We start from the raw sequence: 25638 nt of genomic DNA on the forward strand, positions 1-25638 counted from the left end.
GCTTGCACCTTAAAGCTAACCAGTCATATTAGCCATACAAAAACACGGGTATAACAAAAGCTAATACACATAGGTGCAGGAGTGGCTACGTGGTAAGTAGCTTGCTTACCAACCACATGGTTCCGGGTTCAGTCCCACTGCGTGGCACCTTGGGCAAGTGTCTTCTGCTATATTCTGCTATAGTATCGAGCCAACCAAAGCCTTGTTAGTGGATTTGGTAGACGGAAACTGAAAGAAACCTGTCGTATATATGTATATATGTATGTGTGTGTGTATGTTTGTGTGTCTGTGTTTGTCCCCCAGCATTGTTTGACAACCGATGGTGGGGTGTTTACGTCCCCATAACTTAGCAGTTCAGCAAAAGAGACCGATAGAATAAGTACTAGGCTTACAAAGAATAAGTCCTGGGGTCGATTTGCACGACTAAAGGTGGTGCTCCAGCATGGCCGCAGTCAAATGACTGAAAAAAGTAAAGAGTATGAACCAACAAAGGAACCTATGTCCAGCCTTAAACTGCTAGAAATTGCAGCTAATGTGTTAAGTAAAGATACAATATAATCTCTGATAGAAAAACAATGTGGAACATCTATGAAGAGAACATCTTTTGGTCACAGGTTTGAAGGATCAAGTTTCATGTGACACTAGACAACAACAATAACAAAAGCAGCAATTAGTGCCATTCACAGCCACTGTCAATACAGCGTAAATTATTTATAAAGAATGGTAATGGTATATGTCTTACCTGGGGATGTATTTCTGCCACTTTTATGCTTAGCTCCCTTCCATACTTCTTCATAGAGAGGTTCAGACTGAAAAAGAAAGAGACATTGGTCTGTCGTTATTAAAGTACTTGTCTCATGAAATATGTATATCTGTGAAGGTTAGTCTAAGGAAATGATCAAGCTATGTTCATTGCAATTTCAAGACAGTAATTTTACCTGTGCATTTAGTGTTACACAAAGATATATCTTGTAAATATATATATATATATATATATATATATATATATATATATATATATATGCAACAACATATGTAAACAAACTTTTTGTTTTTGGTTTTGGAAGCATTGAATGTGTACTGTATTATACAGACAAAAAGGTAATATTTCGAAAACAATATAGACGTGAAAACAGCAGAAAGATTGGGTATTTTACACTTATATGATGGAAAATGTTGTCAGCAGACACCCATGCGACTTGATCACAAATGTCCGATGAACAGAAACGTGAAACTCTGAGAAACAGTTTTTTTGTAATGTTTTGGCAGTTTTGATAAAAAAGCATATTACACTACCTTTGGTATCTGAATACTATTGTGTCCACCTTGGTTTGCATTTATGTGCTTACTTGCATGTATATATATGTACTTGCATATATTTGCATGTATATATATATATATATATATATATATACATCCTACATCATCGTTTAACGTCCACTTTCCATGCTAGCATGGGTTGGACGATTTGACTGAGGGCTGGTGAAACCAGATGGCTACACCACGCTCCAATCTGATTTGGCAGAGTTTCTACAGCTGGATGCCCTTCCTAACACCAACCACTCCGAGAGTGTAGTGGGTGCTTTTACTTTTAATTTGATATATATATATATATATATATATATATATATATATATACATATATATATATCAAATTAAATACACAATTGAAATAACTACTAATAGTTTCATGCTATTATGATACTTGAGGAGGCATATTTATAAACTACACCATGTATTTTAAAGCAATCTTTCAGGCTCTGTGTTCAGTTATAATAAAAACAATTTTACATTAATCTGATGGATTACTCTATACTTTGTTGAGTACAAATTTATAATTCTAAAGCAACAATGCTGTTGACAATGCAGTTCAATGTTTTGGCCAGCTAAGCTATCGTCTGGCTGAAACTTCGAAGTTGCTGTCAACAACATATCTTGTGTGTGTGTGTGTGTATGCACACATACATAGAAACACATTCATATAGATGTTTTTTGTATGTATAGCATCCCATAATATTATAGTTCAACATTTACTAATATATGTATATTATATTGGTTAAACAGAAATAGAATACAGACAGATAGGAAAGTATGGAATTAAATGAGGTGTAGAGAATAACAAGAATCGTTAGCACAGTTGAATGCACAGAGACATTGTTTAGAGATAAGAGTAGAAAAAAATGTTTGAAATTATGTGTATGGCAGATGTGGAAATTCACACACACACACACACACACACACACACACACACGCAAAGTTTGTATTGACAATAAGGAGAAAAGTGTACTCAATCATTGTGTAGAGTATATATTTCATATATCAAGAACACTGCAAAAGTTACTCAGAGCATCAAGAAACATAGAATATCTTCACAGAGTTCATATAGTCAAATTAATACAGCTAAAATTTTATCATTTTCAATATCATCATCATCATCATTATTATTACATTATATTATCACCTTAAAAGAATATTTTGCCAATGCTGAAGTCACAACAATAAAATTATATAAATAAGGTGTATATTCTCAACATTGTGTATTTGCTTACATTTCTGTTCTATGACTGTCATTACAAGTAGGGGTGGTGTTTTTATTTCTCCTGTCAAATTCTATGTTCACTTTACACCTTTGAAGTTATGTGAATTAAGAGATCACTTAATTGAGAAATAGGTAAGGGTTAGGGGATAGGAGAGGCTTCTGGCCATAAAACAGTGTCTCACTAATATATTTGTCTAATTCTCACAAGTATGGAAAAATACATAGATATAGAAACAGTTGTTCCAAAAGTGAGATGTTTAATCAGTGCCTTCATGAGAGAAAATTTATGCTGCTGACATGGAATTCCTTGCTTGCTGACTAATAAACAGAAATCGTACATAAATTGCTGTTGTCCCTTTTCAGACACAAATGGAATTGGTCAAAGGGAGATAACTCCACCTTACCTAGAGGGGGTTTTCACATTGAAGATTTTGTTTTCAGGGATTCTTTTCACAACCCTGATTGATCAAGACTGTATTCTTACCTCCATTAGTAAAAACTCATCAAACCTTTTGACCGCTGGCCAGGAAATCTGATAAGTTGCCTATGTTGTTAACCACACAATAGATGTGAAACCAACAATAACTTTCTGACCGGCTATTACTAATGACTACATTAAATATATGTGTGTGTGTGTGTGTGTGTGTGTGTGTGTGTGTGTGTAAGTTTATGTGTTGTACAAGTTACCTAACTACAAATATTGAACCTTACAACTAGCCACTTAATCGTTTAAATAGACATCAAATATTTATAATTTTATGAACATAAAGATGAATGACAGCAATATAGAAGAAATGAGGTTGGATCAAAGTGAAATGATCAAATATGTTATAATAATAATAATGGATATATAATTTCAAAGATATTATTGGTTTGTTAACTTTCATTTAACAGCCAAATATAATTGACAGGGATAAATAATTGACAGACAAATGTATATAATTTCATCATCATCATTATAATCATGTTCAGCATCATTACAATTATCATTGATTAGTTTACATTCCCCATGTGACCTAGTGGTTAGGATTTCTGGCCTTCACCAAGGTGACCTAGGTTCAATTCCTGGCTTGGGAATATAATTTCTATTGTCATGGGCATGGCTGCATGGTAAGAAGTTTGCTTTCCAGCCACATGGTTTTGGGTTCAGTACCACTGAATGGCACCTTATGACCAAAACCTTATGAGTGGATTTGATAGACAGAAACTGAAAAAAGCCTGTTGTGTACGCGTGTGGACATATTTATATTCTTTTACTTGTTTCAGCCATTTGACTGCAACCATGCAGAAGCACCACTGTAGAAAGCTTTTTAGTTGAAGAAATTGACCCTAGGACTTATTCTTTGTAAGCCTAATACTTATTCTATCAGTCTCTTTTGCCAAACCACTAAGCTACGGGGATGTAAACACACCAATATTGGTTATCAAGCAATAGTGGCAGGCAAACACAGACACAAGACACACACATTTATATTCATGCATATACACATATATATATATATTCTCTTTTTATTCTTTTTACTTGTTTCAGTCATTTGACTGCGGCCATGCTGGAGCACCGCCTTTAGTCGAGCAAATCAACCCCAGGACTTATTCTTTGTAAGCTTAGTACTTATTCTATCAGTCTCTTTTGCCGAACCGCTAAGTTACGGGGACATAAACACACCAGCATCAGTTGTCAAGCAACGCTGGAGGCACAAACACAGACACACAAACATATCATCATCATCATCATCATCGTTTAACGTCCGCTTTCCATGCTAGCATGGGTTGGACGATTTGACTGAGGACTGGTGAAACCGGATGGCAACACCAGGCTCCAGTCCGATTTGGCAGAGTTTCTGCAGCTGGATGCCCTTCCTAACGCCAACCACTCAGAGAGTGTAGTGGGTGCTTTTACGTGTCACCTGCATGAAGGCCAGTCAGGCGATACTGGCAACGGCCATGCTCGAAATGGTGTCTTTTATGTGTCACCCGTACAAGCCAGTCCAGGGGCACTGGCAACGATCTCGCTCGAAAATCCTACAGGAGCCAGTCAGGCGGTACTGGCAACGGCCACGCTCAAAATGGTGCATCTCATGTGCCACCCGCACAAGAACCAGTCCAGGGGCACTGGCAACGATCTTACTTGGCTTGCCGGGTCTTCTCACGCACAGCCCATTTCCAAAGGTCTCGGACGACGGGCTTCTTTCAGTTTCCGTCTACCAAATCCACTCACAAGGCTTTGATTCCCAGACTGGGTGGTACGTTGAGTTCTGGAGCATAACACTTCATTTTACTTGCTCTGTAAATACTGTGACATCTAAACATGTGGAACGCTTGTGTACCTGTACAGGCAATGCTCACTTGATGGAGGAAGTGAGATAGTGTACAGCACATGCATTTGATTGCTATGAACAAATCATCTGTGTGGCTGTACAGCTCGAAAATGCAAAACCTTCAACCATCATTGAATAAAGGAAGAGTCCAATAATGTGTGTGTGTGTGTGTGTGTGTGTGTGTGATGTGGTATGTGTGTGAGTGATGTAGTGTGTGTATGTGTGAGTAATGTGGTGTGTATGTGTGAGTGGTGTAGTGTGTGTGTATGTGTGAGTAATGTGGTTTGTGTGTGAGTGATGTGGTGTGTGTGCATGTGATGTGGTGTGTGTGAGTGATGTGATGTTTGTGAGTAATGTGGTGTGTACGTGAGTGATGTGGGGTGTGTGTGAGTGATGTAGTGTGTGTGTCCCCTACCATTGTCTGACAACCAGTGTTGGTTTGTTTATGTCCCTCTAACTTAACAGTTTGGACTTAAACAGTTTGGTATAAGGGAATAATAGAATAAGTAAGTTTTAGAAAAACCACTAGGTTTGGTTCAACCCTTTAATACAGTGCACCAGCATGGCCACAGACCAGTCTAATGACTGGAACAAATAAAAGATAAAAATGTCTTTTAATGATAATTATCAAACTCCCCTCCCCCACCACACACAAACTCCTCCTAAACCACTTCCCCACCTCTCTCTCTCTCTCTCTCAGTTATAGTCCTGTATAAATGCTGTGTTTAGCTTACATCTATCTAAGTTAGATACTAAGCAACAGCAAAAATATGTTGATGCGTTAATAAGGGAGTATCTAAGTGGTCACCCAATTAACTAGAAATAACAGTAAAATTTCCTTCAAATCACACCCTACCATCCTCAAGAAAGCTGCATTGTACAGTGTAGTCCATGATATATATAAAACACAGAATTGTCATGGCTGGAAAGCCTTTGGTCATTGATCCACCCGGGGTTAAACAACATGATTAAGAGAAATAATGATGACAGATCCAACCATTTGCATCAAATCATAAAGTCACCTTTGTTGTGTGGAACATTAGTCACATAATTTTACAGTAGTAGTAGTAGTAGTAGTAGTAGTAGTAGCAGCAGCAGCAGCAGCAGCAGCAGTAATTACTGCTGTTATCATAATTACCACGGCTAGCATAGTTACCATAGCTACAGTAGCTACCATAGTTACCAAAGCTACCATAGTTATTATAGGTTACATAGCAGTTGTTATAACAATCATGGTTACCACAGTTCCCATACCTACCATACTTACTGACCAAAACACATAGCTTCCTTAATTATTATTGGTATTGTAGTTATCATAACTACTAAAGTGTTACTATACTTAGCAGTGAACTATAATTACCATACTTACTACGGCAGTTTTATAAGAGTAATTTCAGTAAAACAAATTCAGTTTCTTTTTTTAAGATTTAGTCAAGAGCAGGTGAGTTTTTGTTGGATCTTCAAGACAGTAAGGAAGAAAGACTGGAAGGTATCCTTAGAGTAGTAACCAAATCTGAATGATTCCAACAGATTGAATTTAGCTAAAGGTAGTTCAGGGATAGGTGGTTGGGTTAATCCTTTTGTTACCATATTTCTTTTGAGATGCTCTGTGTTTCTTTCATTTAATTTTAAATATAACAAAGAATTTAGTAAAATAACTTAGTTATCATTAAGCTGGTGTTAAGAACATAAATTGCGACTAAGGTTTAGTGGGAGATTTTAATTCAAAACTTATGAAAACAAGACATTTGTACTACAGAGCCAGAAACGGTTTCAGCTTGGTTGGTATCAAGTGAAGAACACGTACAAAGTTCATTTAAAAGAAAGAGATTTGAAATGGACCTGGAATTGAGAGGATAGAGTCTGTCATTGATGAGGTTGCAAATATTGACAAAGAACTGATTAAGTAAGTTATCAGTTAGTTGGTTAAATAACTAATCAACTGACTAATAAATAAAGAAGTGAAATTGAACAAATGTGTGTGTTTATTGTTGACATAATGACCCTCTCAAGATACAAAATTTGCTTCAATACATGAGTTCACAGCAAGAATTTTGTAAACTAAATACAAAAACAAAAGACATCCACTCAGATCTCGTCTACCCTATTTAAGTCACGAGGCAAACTTTTTAAACACATGACTATTACAAAGGGAAGACACCTTAACTAATAATAATAACAACAGCAACAACAACAACAATAATGATAATATTAATAATAATAATAGAGTAGGACAGTATTTACATTGGAAAATATGTAAACTATACAAAATCAGCATTCTTGCTTACTTGTGTGAACATCATCCTGAGCCAGTTGTTGAAAGTAAAAATGTCACTATTCTCAGGGATTTTCCAGTCAATACTGACAGAACAATCCAGACTAATCAACCAGGTATGATTATTAAAGACAAGGAAGAAAATACTTATAGACTAATAGATGTAAGTGTTCCTTCTGATAAAAATATATTTGTAAAGGAATTTACAAGTAAGTAAATATAAGGGCCTGGAAATTAAAATACAAAAGATGTGGCATCTTAAAGCGAGAACTGTTCCTATTATTGTAGGTGCCTTGGTATAATAATAAAAAAAAAAGGATGTCAGAAACATTTAGATAAGATCCCAGGAGAACCATGTCTCAAAGAAATCCAAAAACTTGTGCTGACAAGTACTGCCCACATCTTTAGAAAAACCCTATCCATTTAAATGTCTGTGTTGCATTACATGAAGATATTTCACTACTGTCCCTGCCACTTCCCCTCCCCAAGCTTTCAGTCATAATGTAGCATCTCTTATCCTTCACTCACCCTAGGACGTTGGGGGTGTCTTGGCAAGTGATTGTAACAAACATGCAGATTAAAAGTAAATGAAATAATAATAACAATAATAATGATAGTTTCAAATTTTGGCACAAGGACAGCAATTTCGAGTGAGGTGCTAAGTCAATTAGACCAACACCAGTGCTCAACTGGTACTTATTTTATTGACCCCCAAAAGGATGAAAGGCAAAGTGAACCTAAGCATTTTGCCCAGTGTGTTAATGATTCTGCCAGCTCACTGACTTAATAATAAGAATAATAATAATAATAATAATAATAAATAGAGAGAAAAGTTCTATATTTTGTATACGATTGACACAATCCATCACTAAGGTAAACATAGCTGACGTAATCCATCACCAAGGCCATCTTAATGACAAAAAGTGCAACTCGAAAGTAACTTATTTATTGGTGCTTTGAACAATATTTCGGCATTTCGTGTGCCTTCCATAGGTTCAAAATAAATGTCAGTCTAATTCATTTTTTTAGTTTATATAAAGGACTGAAGTAACTCAGCAGAAGTATAATAGAGAGAAAAGTTCTTTACTTTTGTATACGATTGACAATCCATCACTAAGGTAAACATCGCTGACATAATCCATCACCAAGGCCAACTCGAAAGTAACTTAATAGAGTCAAAATTAAAAGAAGAGTGCCATGTAGCTGGTATACCGTTATTAGACAGGTCGACATGATGGATATATTGGGCTTCATATATTTGTAACCCAGTGTCACTTTGATGGCATGCACGGCTCTTTCACTCAATAATAATAATAATAATAATAATAATAATAATAATAATAATAATAATAGTAGTAGTAGTAGTAGTAGTAGTAGTGATAATTGCTACCTCATATGAGGGACAATGAAGAAACAAAATATTGTGAAAAACAGGGGTAATGAAACTGAAGCCATTGATGGTGACAGTGTTGCATCTGGCAGGCTGAGAAATTTTGGTCCAGCTCCAGCCTGTTAATATCCAGAAAGGGACCACCACACATGGCATAGATGGAGCAAGCAAATTAATGCTGTGGTCATGGAGTGTTACTACTAGAGCAACCTGGTAAATGAAAATAGTGCTCAAATTAGGGATTACCGACAATGTATATATGATCATTAGAGGGAAAAGGGATTGTTTCAACTCGCGGAACACAGGCTATGTAATCAAGCTAGAGCAATAAGAAAGCATCGTTGGTTCACTGAAGTAGAGTTCGAAGCTATCAAAAGACTGGTCTTGGAAAATAGCAGAGATAAGGATGAAAATGCAGTTCTTACAAATAGAAGTAATCTCATAGCACAGGAAAGGAGGAGTGGTAGTTTACTTGATGAGAGACATATAGATGATCTAAAAGAAGACAATAAAACTAATGGTGACATGACAGATGAGCAAAAGGCAATCTACTACAGAATAAGGGCAAGCCTACAGGAGAATGATAGCAACATTATTTGCAATCTTAAAAAGGTTGATTGGTGGAAATTGAGCCAAGAAACGAAAAATGTCAATGAAATTCTGAAATACATCAGAACAAACAACATCACAGAAACAAATAATTTGATCAAGGCAGCAAGTATTGTTGTAGCAGAAAACGTGGGAGTTGATGTCAAGAAAAGGAAATATAATGGGAGTAACAAAAGAAAAGATCCATGTTGGAAAAGAAGAATACATGTGGAGTTTTGATATGCTCTCGAAGGACATTTCTGTGTCAGACCGAAAAGAGAAAGGGGAACTTAAAAGCGAACAAAAATACAGGGCGCTGAAAAGGAAGTATAATAGTGAAAGAAAGGACCTGAAAGTGGTAATGGAGGAAATGAAATAGCGTCTCATTGCAAAGAAAGCAAAGATGGTAAGATATGACCAAAGAATGAAGGGTTACCACCAGAATAGGTTATTCAGAGTAGATAAGAAGAGATTCTATAAAGAAATAAATGGAGAGTGTACAGATGAAAAGTTGATACCAGATAACAATGAAAGTCAAAGGTTTTGAAGTGATATCTGGAGCAAAGACAAGGAGCGCAAGAAGGATGCTAAATGGTTGCAAGAACTGAATCAAACAGCAGTCTGCCCAAAACAGGCAGAACTAATAATTTCAGTTAGGGAAGTGAAGGGAATCAGCATAAAAAATGAGCAACTGGAAGACTCTGGGACCAGATGGAGTTCAAGGCTACTGAATCAAAAGATTTGGTGAATGTCATGGACAAATAGCTGCGCAACTCAACACCTTGTTAAATGCTGACCAAGTAACACTAGAGTGGTTGACACTGGGTAGGACAGTGTTGTGATTGAAAAACATCAGTAATAATAATAATAATTATGATATTGGCCTGATGCAGTACCTGCCACTGGCTTCCATGGCTTCTGATCTTAACTGATTGGAAGTGTTATCATGTACATGTTTGGTCTTGGTATAAAAATTTTAAAAAAACGATGGGCTACAGCAAACATTCTGCTCAGTACCACAGATTTACTGCTTGTCAGTTGTTTGACCTTAACCAGTTTAGCATGTTCATTGGTGGCTTACAATATGTGCTTCTCTGATCATGAGCAGCAGTAGTGGGAGAGCATCATAGCCATGTGCTGACAGGAATTCTTTGGAGTTTGAATAATTCACCACTGGAAACATGGTTGATTTGTTTAACATTCTTAAGCAGCCCATATTCAAGGATCTTTTGAGAAGAATGGGCTACTCAACCTGAAGAAAATTCTAACAGGGCCTTACCTACAAGGCCATGTGTTGCTTATCTTGATATGAGTTCACCATGTTGAGCACAGATGGTGTACCCTTATTAGACAGATAGTCATGATGGGTATGCTGGGCTTTGTATATTTTACCCCAGTATCTCTTCGACAACATGCACTGCTCTCCCACTCATTAATAATAATAATAATAATAATAATAATAATAATAATAATAATAATAATAATAATAATAATAATAACGATGATAAGTGCTTGTCATCCCAGTACTTGCAGAGACCCTCAGAACACTTAGCAACCAAGCTCAAGAAATATGTCTGAGAAATCGGAATTGACATGAGAGCAGAGCAAGCCCAAAAGACTGCTCTGCTGGGGACAGTCTGGATTTTGAGCTTGGTACTTGGACGCTGAATGTCTCCCATGATAATTAACAACCAAGTATCAAAATTTATAATGTGCAGAAAGAGACTCTGTGAAACCTCTGACAGCAGGCTGTTGTCAGCTCTCACAGAATCTACCAGAACAAACAAGACCAAACATCCTGAGAAGTAAAACAACAACAGCATTAATAATAATAATAAGAAGAAGAAGAAGAAGAAATGATACAGAATATATAACATACAGAAAATTGCACTAATGGGCACTGCACACATCCTACGCAAAACACTTTCAATACAGTAACCATAAGAGCATTGCAACAAACCACAGCACATACCCAAGGTACACAGAGCTGCACTCGGTAGTGAAGTGAAAGCACGCTATAAAAATAAAACTACTGAATAATAATAATAATAATAATAATAATAATAATAGAATCTCACCTCGTTTGAGTCAGGTGGGTCAGCTAATAAGAGCCTTGGAGGAAGTTCTCGATCAAAGGGTGATGTTGGCCACTCATCATAAAGAGCATTCTTCTGGATATCTGACGTCGAAATCCTTATTTCTCGTTTTGGCACCTGAGAATATATTTCTTCATTGAATTTCATTGATGCTGGCTGGCACTTAGTTCTGGGCAGTGTGGCCAATGCAGAGACATATTGCAAATTTTGGGGTGGCACAAAAACACCATTAGGAGAACTTGGCGGTGCAAAAGGAACAAAAGATACTGTCTGAGACTTTGGGGTTAGTGGTGTAACTGCATATGATGACTTTGATGAATTGCTGTCTTCCTCTTCTCCTTTTTCTTCTTCGTCGTTTTTTACTGATGAATTATCACCCTGTTCAAGAAGCTGCAAAAGAAAAGAAAAAATTAATTTTCGTCATCAAGGCACAGGCATGGCAATGTGATAAGAAGTTTGCTAAGACGGCAGGCTGGCAGAAACATTAGCACACTGGGCGAAATGCTTAGCGGTATTTCGTCTGCTGTTACATTCTGAGTTCAAATTCCGCCAAGGTTGACTTTGCCTTTCATTCTATCGGAGTCGATGAATTAAGTACCAGTTATGCACTGGGGTCGATGTAATCGACTTAATCACTTTGTCTGTCCTTGTTTGTCCTCTCTATGTTAAGCCCCTTGTGGGCAATAAAGAAATAAAAAGTTTGCTTTGCAACCACATGGCTCTGAGTTCAGTCCCACTGCATGACACCTTGAGCAAATGTCTTCTACTATAGCCTCAGGCTAACCAAAGTCTTGTGAGTGGATTTGGAAGACGGAAACTGAAAGAAGCTCATCATTTATGTGTGAGTGTGTGTGTGTGCGTGTGTGTGTATTTATATATGTATATATATGTATACAGGCAAAGGTGTGGCTGTGTGGTAAGATGCTTGCTTTCCAACCACATGGTTCCAGGTTCAGTCCTACTACATGGAATCTTGGACAAATGTCTTCTACTATAGCCTCAGGCTGACTAAAGTCATGTGAATGAATTTGGAAGACAGAAACTTAAAGAAGCCCGTCATATATGTATGTATATATATATATATATATATATATATATATATATATATATATATATATATATATATATATATATATATATATATAATATAAAAAGAGAGAAAATATACAGCTTCTGAGAATGCAGTAAGTTTAATAAAACCGTTATATTTCAGGTACAAAGGCCAATTTTCAGAAGAAAAGAACAGTCTAAGAAAAGTCCAGTTAAGTCGGATCTGTTAAGCCATTCAAATTAACCTACATTTATGTATGTATATCTACATGTGTGTGTCTTTCTGTCTGTGTTGCCTCATCACACACCAACACCACCACTTGACAACCAGCGTTGGTGAGTTTGCATCCCTATAACTTAGCAGTTTAGCAAAAGTAACCAATAGAATAAGTAGGGGACTTAGAAAAAGAAGTACTGGGTTCGATTCATTTGACTAAAAATTCAAGGCAGAACCCCAGCATGGCCACAGATTAATAGCTGAAAGAAATAAACAATAAAAGATCCATAATATAAATCTATATAATAACCATAAGAAAGAAGTTATGGAGTGGCAGGGCTAAGTAGTAATGTGTATAAATAAAAGGTTATTTCCAATTCATATATGACAGGCATATTTGAACTCGTAGGAAAGTCATTCACTGTGTTTTGTTATGGAGAAAATTTCTCACTATAAACAAATAGTGCAAATACACCAAAATCAGTTCACAGTGTTACCTACCCAGACTGTTAGATGCAAGCATTTTGGATTGGTTATCTCCTCTACAGTCACAGAAACCAGACAGAATGTGATGTGAGCTCAGAAATAAGTCTATCTCAAGCATATTTGAATTGGCAATAACCAGTCTTTGATATTGCAGTCTAGTCTCATTTATACAATATAAATTTAAATGTTCTCTATGTGCCCTGTGTGTTTTCTGTACTCTGTTTATCATTTTGTCCACGTTTTTTTGCAATGTCCTGTACCCAGATATGCATCTATATATACATGTAGATGTAGGTATGTACATACATGTACGTATATATGCATATACTCATTTATTATTTGTATTATATATATATGTGTGTGTGTGTGTGTGTGTGTGTGTGTACTATTTTTGGGCCATGTAGCTACCCATTTCTCCAAACTATTCATTTCTTCCCCCTTTTCCTCTTCCCTGAAGTGGATGTTACAATGATGATGATATAATAATACACCTAACACTCTACACACACATATATATATATATATATATATATATATATATATAGTTCGAATTTACAGTAAACAAAAGATGACAACAAGTGAGGGAACAACAAGCAGGTGTATTAGTTTGGCACTCGAGAAGAATGGAAAAGTCTTTGATTTTTGAAGCCTACGCTCTTTGACAGAAAGGATTGAGAGAAAGATAACAGGGTGAGAAAAAGATATATTGGGATTAACAGTTCAACATGTTGAAGTGTATCTTCAGACAGAAAGTGTGTGTGTGTATGTGTATTGCCTCACAGAGGTAATGTGGCTGATATCAGTGTTGCATAACTAGCACTTGTGCTGGTGGCATGTAGAAAGCATCTTTGAAGCACTGGGTCTCATAGAGACAATGACAAATGACCAAGACCTTTGGCAACATGCTGTGCTTGAGAAGAAGACCCATCAAGTGAAGTGAAATTGTAGTGGTGGCAGATACTGGTGTCATGTAACTGGTACCCATGCCAGTGGCATATAAAAGTACCCATTACATTTTCAGAGTGGTTGGCATTAGGAAGGACATCTAACTATAGAAACCATACCAAATCAGAATGGGGTCTGGTGCAGCCCCTCAGCTTACCAGCCCTGGTCAAACCATTCAACTCATGCCAGCATGGACAACAGATGCTAAATGATGATGATAACGATGATATATGGTATTTTTTAGCCATGTAGTGACCCATGTACTTTTTTCCAGGAAACATATATATATATATTTCAGTGCATGCACAGTTTTATGGTTGAGCAGTTTGCTTCCAAATAGCACTGTTCCAGATTCAGATTCATGTGTAGCACATTGATCAAGTGTTTGCTACCAAAGCCCCAGGTCAACCAAAGCTTTGTGTGGGGACATGGTAGATGAAAACTGAAGGAAGCCTGTGTGCATGCATATGTATACATACATACATACATACATATATATATATATATATATATATATATATATGTATGTGTGTGTGTATATATATATATATATATATATGTATATATATATATATGCGTGTGTATATGTGTTTGTGTTTGTCCTGCAAAACCACCTTGACATTTGGTGTTGATTTGTTTACGTTCCTGTGACTTAGAGGTTCAGTGAAGGAAACTGATAGAATAAGTACCAAGCTTTAAAAAATAAGTACTGGGGTTGATTTGTTTGACTAACCTTTGAAAGTGTTGCCCCAGTATGGCCACATTCCAATGACTGAAGCAAGTAAAAGATAAAAGATACATACACACACACATGCTGCTTATATTATCGTGTGTGTGTGTGTGTGTGTGTGTGTGTGTGTGCATGCACGCACATATATATATATATATATATATATATATATATATGCACACACACACACACACATATACAAGTGTATTTGTGGTTATAGAGTATATTGAAACAAAATCAAAAAAATCAAAGAGAGAAGTATTCGTTAATAATTTGAATGAAAGTTGTCGTGTTTGTTGTTGTTGTTTCTCTTCCAGAATTAGAAAACAGATAATGTGGATAATTAGAATTTCATTAAGGTGAAGTACATGCTATAATGAAGAGCCTAGTTAGCACTTTGTGATAATGAAGTGAAATGGTGTGAATAAACGAGCTTTTGTGTATACAATGAGACGATAACGAACTGAATGTAAATAATGAAGGGAATACACAGAGAAAGAGAGAGAGAGAGACATTAAGGAAAGTGAAAGTGAGATGCAATGAGAGAGAGAAAGAAGGAAAAGAAAGATGTAGATAAGCAAGACTGATGAGGCTGAAAGCCCAACAACATTTGAAAGAAAGGAAGAAGTGATTTAGAAGATGAAATAAATGTGGATGATGGTCAATGGTTGTTATAAGGAAGAAAAAAGGATATTTACACTGAGGAATTGAAGACGTGATTTTTAACAGGTTGGATTTTTTGGGGTCTTTTCTTTTACCTTTTCATTTTTAGAGAAGTCAGAGGCATAGAAACTATTCCCATTGAATTGGATAAAATTGTTTTCATCACTTCCAAAATCATCACTTTACCAAAACAACATCCCCACCCCACTACCACCACAACTGCTGCTACTTCTACTAAAGGAAACCTAATTGCTTGACCTGCTAGAAACAACAGCCAAATTTTCCTTGTATCACATTCTACCTTTTTTAAAAGAAGGTAAGGATACATTATATAATGTTGTTATATAGACACTGTAGTGAAGGCACATGGCTTAGTGGTTATGGCATTCAGATCACAATTCCAAGGTCATGAGTTCGATTCCTGGCAACATGTTGTGTCCTTGAGCAAGACACTTCATTTCACGTTGCTCCAGTCCAGTCAGCTGGCAAAATGAGTTGTACCTGTATTTCAAAGGGCCAGCCTTGTCATACTCTGTCATGTTGAATCTCCCAGAGAACTACATTAAGGGTACACATGTCCATGGAGTGCTCAGCCACATGCATGTTGATTTTATGAGTAGGCTGTTCCAATGATTGGATCAACTGAAACCCTTGTTGTCGTAACCAACAGAGTGCCATATACACTGAGACTACTAAAAAAAAAAATGAGATGATCATGCTGGAATGTATTTAATCCTAGGCCTACTTGATCAAGGCTGATTTGACTCAGCTCAACTATGTGAGTTCCCATCAACAGCAGCTTTTGAACTCTTTTATTGGCCTGAAGGACTAATGATCAACAGAGAATTGAACCCTGATGAAAATCTCCCTATATGCTAAACACATTGTCAACTCCATACTTTGCTAGCACAATCTCAGTACACAGCTTGCACAGTTGTCATAAAACGTTTTCTTTCTACACCTAGGTGTTTTAGTGACCGGTAGATTACACAGCATGGTGCCCTGCTAAAGGCTTTTCCAGGACAACAAATGCTAGGTATAGTGCATGGCTCTTTATTAAGAACTTTTTTCTGTAATTAACATACTAGAAAGAGAGCATCAAAGGTATCCAATCTTAGGATAAATGTTTACTTTGTTACATCTAAACTAATTCTTTTCCTAATTAGTTGTGCTACAGAATTTTGTAAAATGTTTCCATATCAGTTTGATATCTCTAGAGTTATTTCTTTCTAGTGTATCTTTTCTTTTCTTGTGGTAATTCATGGTGACACTGCTATGTCAGTCACTAGAAATTATACTTCGTTATACTGTTTGAGTATGCTACTAACCATTGTCTGTCTTATTTTACTGGATATTTTCATCATCTGATTTCAAACAACTGATTAATTTGCTTTCACATCCTTAACCCTTTAGTGTTTAAATTATTCTGTGAAATGTAATGATTATTTATTCACATTGCTTTGAATTTATCATGCATTATCTCATACCTTTGAGATTTTAAAGATGTGATCGTTTACTTTTAGAATGACATTGTAGGGTAAGTGTGAGAAACCAGATCTAGCTGGCTTGAACATAAAACAAGGGGAATATCTGGGCTGGATATGGCCGTTTCAAATACTAAAGTGCTAATGCTCATTCAACTACGTAGCTGTCAATTTCAATAATAGCTCCCTCTGTTGGGTCTGCTAGCATTAGTACCTCTCTCGGCCATGCATTCATCTCTTCAGCAACCTCATTTATTAGCATTTCCTGCTTCTTGGTGAGTGCACTACTATCATTACGTACATGATTTTCAACAACATCTTGTTTCATAATAATACAGTTCTGCAAAAAAAAACAAAAAAAAACAAAAAAAAACAGGCATAGGTATGTGGTAAGAAGCTTTCTTCCCAACCATATGGTTCCAGGTTCAGTCCCACTGTGTGGTAACTTAGACAGATGTCTTTTACTATAGCCTGAGACCAACTAAAACCTTGTAAGTGGATTTGGTAGGTAGAAACGGAAAGAAGCCCATCGTATATATATATATATATACATATATATATATATATGTATGTATGTATGTATGTATGTATATTAATGTGTGTGTATGTGTGTCTGTGTTTGTCCCCCCACCATTGCTTGACAAATGATGCTGGTGTGTTTACATCCCGGTAACTTGGTGGTTTGGGAAAAGAGACCAATAGAATAAGTACTAGGCTTACAAAGAATAAATCCTGCAATCTATTAGTTTGACTAAAACCCTTTAAGGTGGTGCTCCAGCATGGCTGCAGTCAAATGACTGAAACATGTAAAAGAATAAAGGAATAACTTTGATGCTCCTGTTGCCTCCATATTCACCAGAACATATTTGGAATATGCATTTAACTCACATCACTATTTGATAATACTTTTGAAAATGAGCAAGAATTTATAGACAGTAGGAACACTTAAAGACAATGACTTAACCCTTTAACACTTAAACCAGATATATATGACTCAAATATTCTACTTGTTTTATGTTCAAACCAGCCAGATCCAAGCCTCACACATTTACCCTACAATTTCATTCTAAAAATAAACAATCAGATCATCAAAATCTTGAAGTTTACAAGATAATGCATGATTAATGCAAAACAATGTGAATAAATAAGCTTTACATTTGACAGAGTAATCTGAATGCAAAGGGGTTAAGCCAGACCCATGTTAGAATACTGCTTGTATGTATGGAATAAACACACATATACACAAATGTTTTCAATTATAGCCCTAGATACTCATCAATGTGCTATAACCACTAATTCAGATATGTGGTTTCTTCTTCTTACTATGGCCATTGTTCCTTCTATTCCGACTAGAGAGAATATACTCACAGAAAATTCCAAGGATAAACTTCATAATAAAGTATTGCAAAAGAAAATATAACGTGACTGAGGAAAAGAAATGACAACAGCTTAAAACTTATAGGCTAACTAAATCAGACATCAGTAAATTTCAATGTGTAACATACAATCTTGTAGATTACATCTATGGGCAATAGCAATACTATAAAGATTACTGTCACATCAAAGTTGAAGTGATATCGAGTCAAAGCTGAAAATTACTACCTGAAATAGCTAATAAAAATATTTTGTAAAAACGTGATAAAGATTCTGAGATAGAGCAAGAAAGAAAGAACAAACAAGAGAGAGAGACACAGTGAGAGTGAGTGTGTGTGTGTGTGTGTGTGTGTGTGTGTGTTTTTCAAAAGATATAGAAAGGAGACTATGTCTGAGAGAGGAAGAGAAATAATAGATCAACACACATAAATCCTTTTATGCATTTTAGATTTATTACATAAGAAAACTGAAAATAAAACTCATGTTCATAATATCACCACCACAATAATAATAATAATAATAGTAATAATGATGATGATAATGATGACAATTATTATTTATTGGCCATCAGGGCCGAACACAAAACATAAAAGACAATACACAGACGAGGGACAGTGTGGTTAAACATGTAAGCAGCAAAACAACACAACAATTAACAAAGAGATTAAAACCAACAATATACTTCCCAATAGAAGGGAGTTCCACCGAGAGGTGACCAAAGAAATCTCACACACTTTGGACTCCCTAACACCAAAGGCACCCCTCTCCTCTTCATTCCATTCAGCCTACAGGCACACACTTAGAGTAGGCCCATTCACATGGGCCATTCTTGGCACAAATATAATAATAATAATAATAATAGTAGTAATAATAATAATAATAATAAATGCCCTGATGCAGTACCAAGTAGTGGCTCTCATGGCTTCTCATCTTAACTGATTGGAAGTGTTATCATGTACATTATTATGTCTTGGTATAAAAGATGGGCTACAGTAAATATTCTGCTCAATATCACAGATTTTCTTGTCAGTTGTTTGACTTTAACCAGTTGAGCATATCCCTTAGTGGCTTATGATATGTGCAACTCTAATCACAAACAGAAGTAGGTGGGCAGCATTATAGCCAAGCGTTGAGAGGAATTCTTCGGAGTTTGGACAATTCACCTTTAGAAACAGGTGTTTTGTTCAACATCCTTAAACTACACTTATTCAGGGACCTTTTGGGTGGGATGGGACACTTGACCTGAAGAATATTCTAACTGGGCTTCACTTGTAAGGTCATGCACTGTTTATCTTGATATGAGATCACCATGTCGCATACATATGGTTGTGATGCATGCACCTGGTGTACCCTTATCAGACAGGTAATCATGATGGGTATTTGGGCTTATATATTTTACCCCAGTGTCACTTTGATGACATGCACTACTCTCTAATTCAATAATAATAATAATAATCCTTTCTGTTATAGGCACAATGCCAGAAATTTTGTGAGGAGTCGATAATGTTGACTTCAGAGCTCAGTTGGTACTTGTTTCATCGACCCCCAAAAGGATGAAAGGCGAAGTCAACCCAGGCAGGATTTGAATCTGTTCAATCAGAGATTTGCTTGAGCTTAACCAGTTTGAGCATGTCCCTTAGTGGTTGATGATATGTGCATTTCTAATCACAAGCAGGAGTAGTAGGGGAGCATCATAACCATGTGTTAAGAGTAATTCTTTAGGGTTTGTATAATTCACCCCTGGAAACATGAGTTTTTTTCATTATCCTTAAACAACCCTTATTCAGGGACCTTTTGAGTGGGATGGGTCACTTGACCGGAAGAAAATTCTAACTGGGTCCCACCTGCAAGGTTATGTGCAGTTTATCTTGGTATCAGGTCACTATGTCACACACATATGGTTGCGAAGCATGTGCCTGGTGTACCCTTATCAGACAGGTAATCATGATGGGTATTTGGGCTTATATATTTGTACCCAATGCCACTTTGATGGCAAGCATTGTCTCTCACACAATGATAATATTAATAATAATAATAATGATGATGAATTCTCCCATCAAAGATGACATATGAGTGTTCAGCTTTCGCCAAACAACTTGTACAAATGATTCGTTTATAGTGATCAAATCGACATTGTCTGAACAGGTGCACTGTGTACCATGTGTCAAGTGTTGAAGTGACCATAGAGCAACACGAGACAAAGTGCTTTGCTCAAGAACACAATGCACTACCTGACCTTGGAATTGAAATCACGATCACAAGATTGTGAGTCCAGCACCCCTAGCCACTAGGCCATGCGCCTTCATATAATAATAATAATAATGATAATAATAATAATGATGATGATGATGATGATGATAATAATAATGATAATAAATCCATTGGGTGCAGTAGTTCTGATCTAAAGAAAGAAGTTCAAATCTGGTCAGCATTTCGGTAGTGGACTATTTGAGAAAATTTGATTCTGTAGGGATTATCGCACAGAGTTCAACAATGAAGAAAAAGTAGGAATGTTAGACCATTTTCCTGTAATAATTCTAACTCACCTGTTCGTTTGTACCGCCAGAATTTATTAATGATTCAAGTTGTTGAAGTTCGGTGAAAAATTTTCTTTCAATTTTAATTTGGGGCAAGAAGACACGCTTTGGTTCATAGATACTTTCGTGGTTCTGATCAACCTCTTGATAACCTCCGACACTTGGGTCAATTTCACCGATGCTGTTTTCACTGTCACCCTCTGATATTTGGGAAGTTAGCTCCCCTTCTGGGCTACTGCTGCTTTCTGAGATCACGTTGTGGCTTGGGTCACTGAGAGCATCGAGATTTGGAGATGATGACCTGCGTTTCACATTGATTGGTGGTGGAGTAGTGGCAGTAAATGACATAGGCCGTGATTCATCCTAATGCAAAGAAAAAACAGAAGATGGTTGAGACCAATGTTTTTTAAATGGAGGTAGTGAGTGCTGGGAAGATTGAAAATGCATTTAAAACTTAATCTTTTCCAACATGAAGGCAAAAGATGAAGATTTATGTGGATAACAAAAATTCTATTATATTGTTATACTTGTGGACAGTCATATTTTTCTTGCCAATAAAAGACATAATTAGTATCCCTCCACCACACCTAAGAAAAAAAAGACTGTCCCCCAAGTATAACAATATCTGTTTCAACACGTTTTCACATGAAGAATCTTACAAAAAAATCATAAACATAACAAATTCTATTTAGTTTACTTATAAATGAAGAAGAGTAGATCCCAAAAATTTCAGGGGTTTTTTTTTTTTTTTTGAGGAATTGTGGTGCTGATATTCATTAGCTTGAGAACCACTGAGTTAGATGATATATGAAGATATCCAACTACCTGAGAGATATTACAGGTACCTCTGTCATCATTTCACGTGTACCATCAATCAGATTCAAGTATAAACCCTCTCTCTCTCTCTTTCATACACTAAGGTCAACTTTACTACGTGTATGTATGCAAATGTATTTATACTTAACAATATGATCATGTTATAACTGAAACTTAACTGATATATATATATATATATATATATATATATATATATATATATATATATTAAATTCAAATTATGACAGACGTAAATAAACAAGCGAAGCTTGCTTTTAGAAGCGTTGAGATGTCTTTTTTAGAAAGTTAAAGAAGTGATATTTTAAATTCTCAATCACAGAATAATGCTAATAATATAGCCTGAACAGGATAAACTATCCCTATTTTGCAGATAAAAGTGTAGGTCACTAGCTGTGGACTCGAACTCACATCCCCGTCATTACATGTGACGATGCTTTTGCCGATTAAGCTAAACTACCCAATTTCCTCTGCAAATTAAGATATATAAATCTCGCTTTATGAGATGCTCTTATATATTAAATTCAAATTACGACAAACGTAAATAAACAAGCGGAGCTTGCTTTTAGAAGCGTTGAGATGTCTTTTTTAGAAAGTTAAAGAAGTGATATTTTGAGAGCGTCTCATAAAGCGAGATTTATATATCTTAATTTGCAGAGGAATTTGTAGTGGGTAGTTTACCTTAATCGGCAAAAGCATCGTCACATGTAATGACGGGGATGTGAGTTCGAGTTCACAGCTAGTCACCTACACTTTTCTCTGCAAAATAGGGATAGTTTATCCTGTTCAGGCTATATTATTAGCATTATTCTGCGATTGAGAATTTAAAATATCACTATATATATATATATATATAATATATATATATATAATATATATATATATATACACTCATAAAATAAGGATAAAAATCACATTAATGATAGTCAGCATGGAAATAAACAATTTATATATTAAATTAATAATTATATATATAAATATATATATATACTTGTGTATTTAAATATCAACCAAATATTTGGTAAAATAAGTATTGTAACTGTTATCAAAGTAGCAAAATTCTCACTTGAAAAGTTGCTTATACTTTGTTTAAATATAATGACTTTCGTATAGGTTATATATATATATATATATATATATATATATATATATATAGGGATAAAGTTGAAACAACACTTATCTCCTCCATACAGAATCAATGTCCGAGCATTACGAATTGACCCAAGTGTCGGAGTTTATCAAGAGGTTGAACAAACTCCATAAATACATGCGATTGAAATTGTGCTACAGAGAAGATATTTAAAAAGACACCACATTAATTGTGAATTAGCTAATTTCAAGATTAAAATCTTAAATAGATTTTCTTCTATCTTCACCACAATATAAGTTCATATATTTTTGTGATTTTAGTTTTGATCACGTGATTTTGATTGTCTTGATTGCTGTTATTTGCCTGCAGTGCAGCTGCGCAGAGTTCTATTCTGTTTGCAGCACGATATGTTCAGTGTTGGTTTATAGTTAGTCGAGACTGTAGCAACTTGCTGCATAAAACTGTTATTGTCCTGAAGTTTGGTTTCGTTTACAATTTAGCAATCTTTGTTTGTATTGTAGATTGCTGTATTTTTTTGTTGATTAAAACCTTTTAAACTTAGATATTCCAGTTTGGGTTTATAACAATTTAATCAACTAAAAATAACCAGAAAGAGAGAATAGACAGTAAATCTATAAAACAAAATTTGTTCACCACTGATCCAAGTTCGAGTCAAGCTTCAAAAGAATGGAAATATTGGTTCAGAACTTTAAAAAATTTTTAGAATCATTTCCACCTGAACTGCCTTTCACTGATGAAAGCAAGATTAGGTGTTTAATAGCGCACTTAGATAAAGATGTTTACGAACTCATAAATGAATATGAGAATTACGCAGAAGCAATTCAAACTCTGGAGAGACTGTACGTGAAACCCTTGAACATTATTTTTGCAAGACACCTTTTAATGACGTGCCAACAAGAACCAAGTCAATCTGTTGACGACTATTTACAGAAATTGAAATGACTAACTAAAGATTGCGGGTACAGAGCAGTGGACACTGAGACTCATAACAATGAAGCTGTTTGTGACGCATTTATCTCAGCATTAACGTCATCTTCAACTCACCTTAGACTTTTAGTAAATGTTCAAGATACGGTGATAACTTTAGAAGCAATATTTAACCAAGCTCACACACTGGAAGTTGCTCAAAGGAATTCCGAAGTGTATAATAGCAGTCATATTGATATAAATAGCCAGGGAAGCTGTTCGTCAACATTTATTCCATGTGAAGAAGACAAAATCTCAATTCCTGACTGAAACACAGCTTGTGCAGCAATAAAATGAATGCAAAAGTCCTGCCCCTTTTGCAGATCTAATGATTTTCATCTGAGGTTTAAGTTTCCCACTAGGTGGAGCAAGTGTAACAAATGTGGATATTTTGGTCATTTTGCTCAAGAATGCTGGTCAAGTAACCGCAAAAATTTTGATAAGATATCAGCAGCTCTTGATGGCAACTTTGCCGTGGTTTTATATCAAGGTGGAGCTGCTACTAAAGTTAATTATACAATAACAGTTGATGGTATGGAAAGCATTTGCTTTGATTGATACCGGCTCAACTATGAATCATATTAGCAAAGACTTTGCAAAAAAAGAAAACCAAATTATTGGTGAAGTCCGAAAGGAATGAAATTAACATGGCTGTCAATGGAAATCATTCCCAAAGCGACGGTTTTTGTATGGGTTCAATTGAACTTCAAGGAAGAATTTACGAGCAAGTAAAGTTGGTGGTACTTGATAATTTGTTTGTAGATGTAATTTTAGGACAAAATTTCTTAAAACAGCATCAACATGTACAAATTACTTTTGATGGCAACAAGCCCCCGTTACATTTGGGAGCTCTCAATTGCATTACACTGAGGTTGTTTGAAATTTAAACTGACTGTAAACCCAAAGTTACAAAATTGAGAAGACAGTCCGCCAATAATGAAAAATTTATTGCTGATACTATAAGCCACGATCTGGCAGAACAGGTAATTGAACCCAGTGTCTCACCCTGGAGAGTCCAGGTATTGGTAATATCAGGAGAAAATCATCACAAGAGACTGTGTATTGATTATAGTGAGACTATAAATAAGTTTACACAATTAGATGGATATCCACTGCCAAATATGCATGACATGGTCACAAAAAAAGCTCAATTTAATTATTTTAGCACACTGGATCTTTAAAGTGCATATCATCAAGTTGAGATTCCAGTTGAAGGTCGACCTTTCAAAGCACAGGGAAAATTATATCAAAGCAAACATATTGCTTTCAGATTTACAAATGCAGTGCCCTGTTTCCAGAGAGTGATAGCTAATATAATTGAAAGCCATAATTGTAGAGCTACTTTTGCATATATCGACAACATAACTGTGTGTGGTAAATCGAAGGAAGAACATGATCAAAATTTAAAGCATTTTCTTCAAGTTACTAAAGACTGTAATATAACTTTTAATGATGCCAAATGCATTTACAGCGCTACACTGATTCGATTGCTTGGCTATGAAATTCAAAATGATAACTTGAAGCCTGACCCTGACCAGGTAAAACCCTTGTTGGAACTACCTATTCCTAGTACCCACAAAACAGTGAGTTGAATTGTTGGTCTATTTGCATATTATTCCAAATGGATTCCAAAATTCTCTGAAAAGATAAAACCGTTGGTTGATACTAAATATTTTCCTTTGAGTGAACAAGCCTTGTCAAATTTAAAAGCTTTACGAGATGATTTAACAAATGCTACCTTAAAAACGGTTGATGAAAGTCTTCCTTTCTCAATAGAAACAGATGCATCGGAGTTAGCTATATCTGGCATTTTACACCAAAATGGAAAGCCAGTTGCATTTTTTTGAAGAACTCTCAACCCAAGTGAGCGTTGTTATTCTTGTATTGAAAAAGAGGCGATGGCGATTGTAGAATCTGTGAGAAAATGGTCTCATTTTCTTTTTGAATGTAACTTCACACTAATAAGTGATCAAAACAGTGTTGCTTTTATGTTTAATTGTCAAAAGTACAGTAGACCTAAAAATGAAAAGATAAT

General features: G+C 35.7%; 1 protein-coding gene across 11 annotated transcripts in view; it reads right to left on the bottom strand.

Annotated features, from left to right (window-relative positions):
* Positions 1-25638, bottom strand: part of LOC106873829 (pleckstrin homology domain-containing family H member 2) — a 719935-nt gene that overhangs the window by 293528 nt on the left and 400769 nt on the right. For all 11 annotated transcript variants that reach the window (XM_089353814.1, XM_089353811.1, XM_089353808.1 and 8 more), the window contains 3 exons: positions 20702-21055; positions 11189-11596; positions 743-809 (listed from right to left, as the gene is read on the bottom strand). In XM_089353814.1, coding sequence (XP_089209940.1) covers positions 743-809; positions 11189-11596; positions 20702-21055 — 829 coding nt within the window. The remainder of the gene's footprint in view (positions 1-742; positions 810-11188; positions 11597-20701; positions 21056-25638) is intronic.

This window comes from Octopus bimaculoides, chromosome 6, assembly GCF_046866305.1.
Source record: "Octopus bimaculoides isolate indiv1 chromosome 6, ASM4686630v1, whole genome shotgun sequence".
In the NCBI taxonomy this organism is placed as follows: domain Eukaryota; kingdom Metazoa; phylum Mollusca; class Cephalopoda; order Octopoda; family Octopodidae; genus Octopus; species Octopus bimaculoides.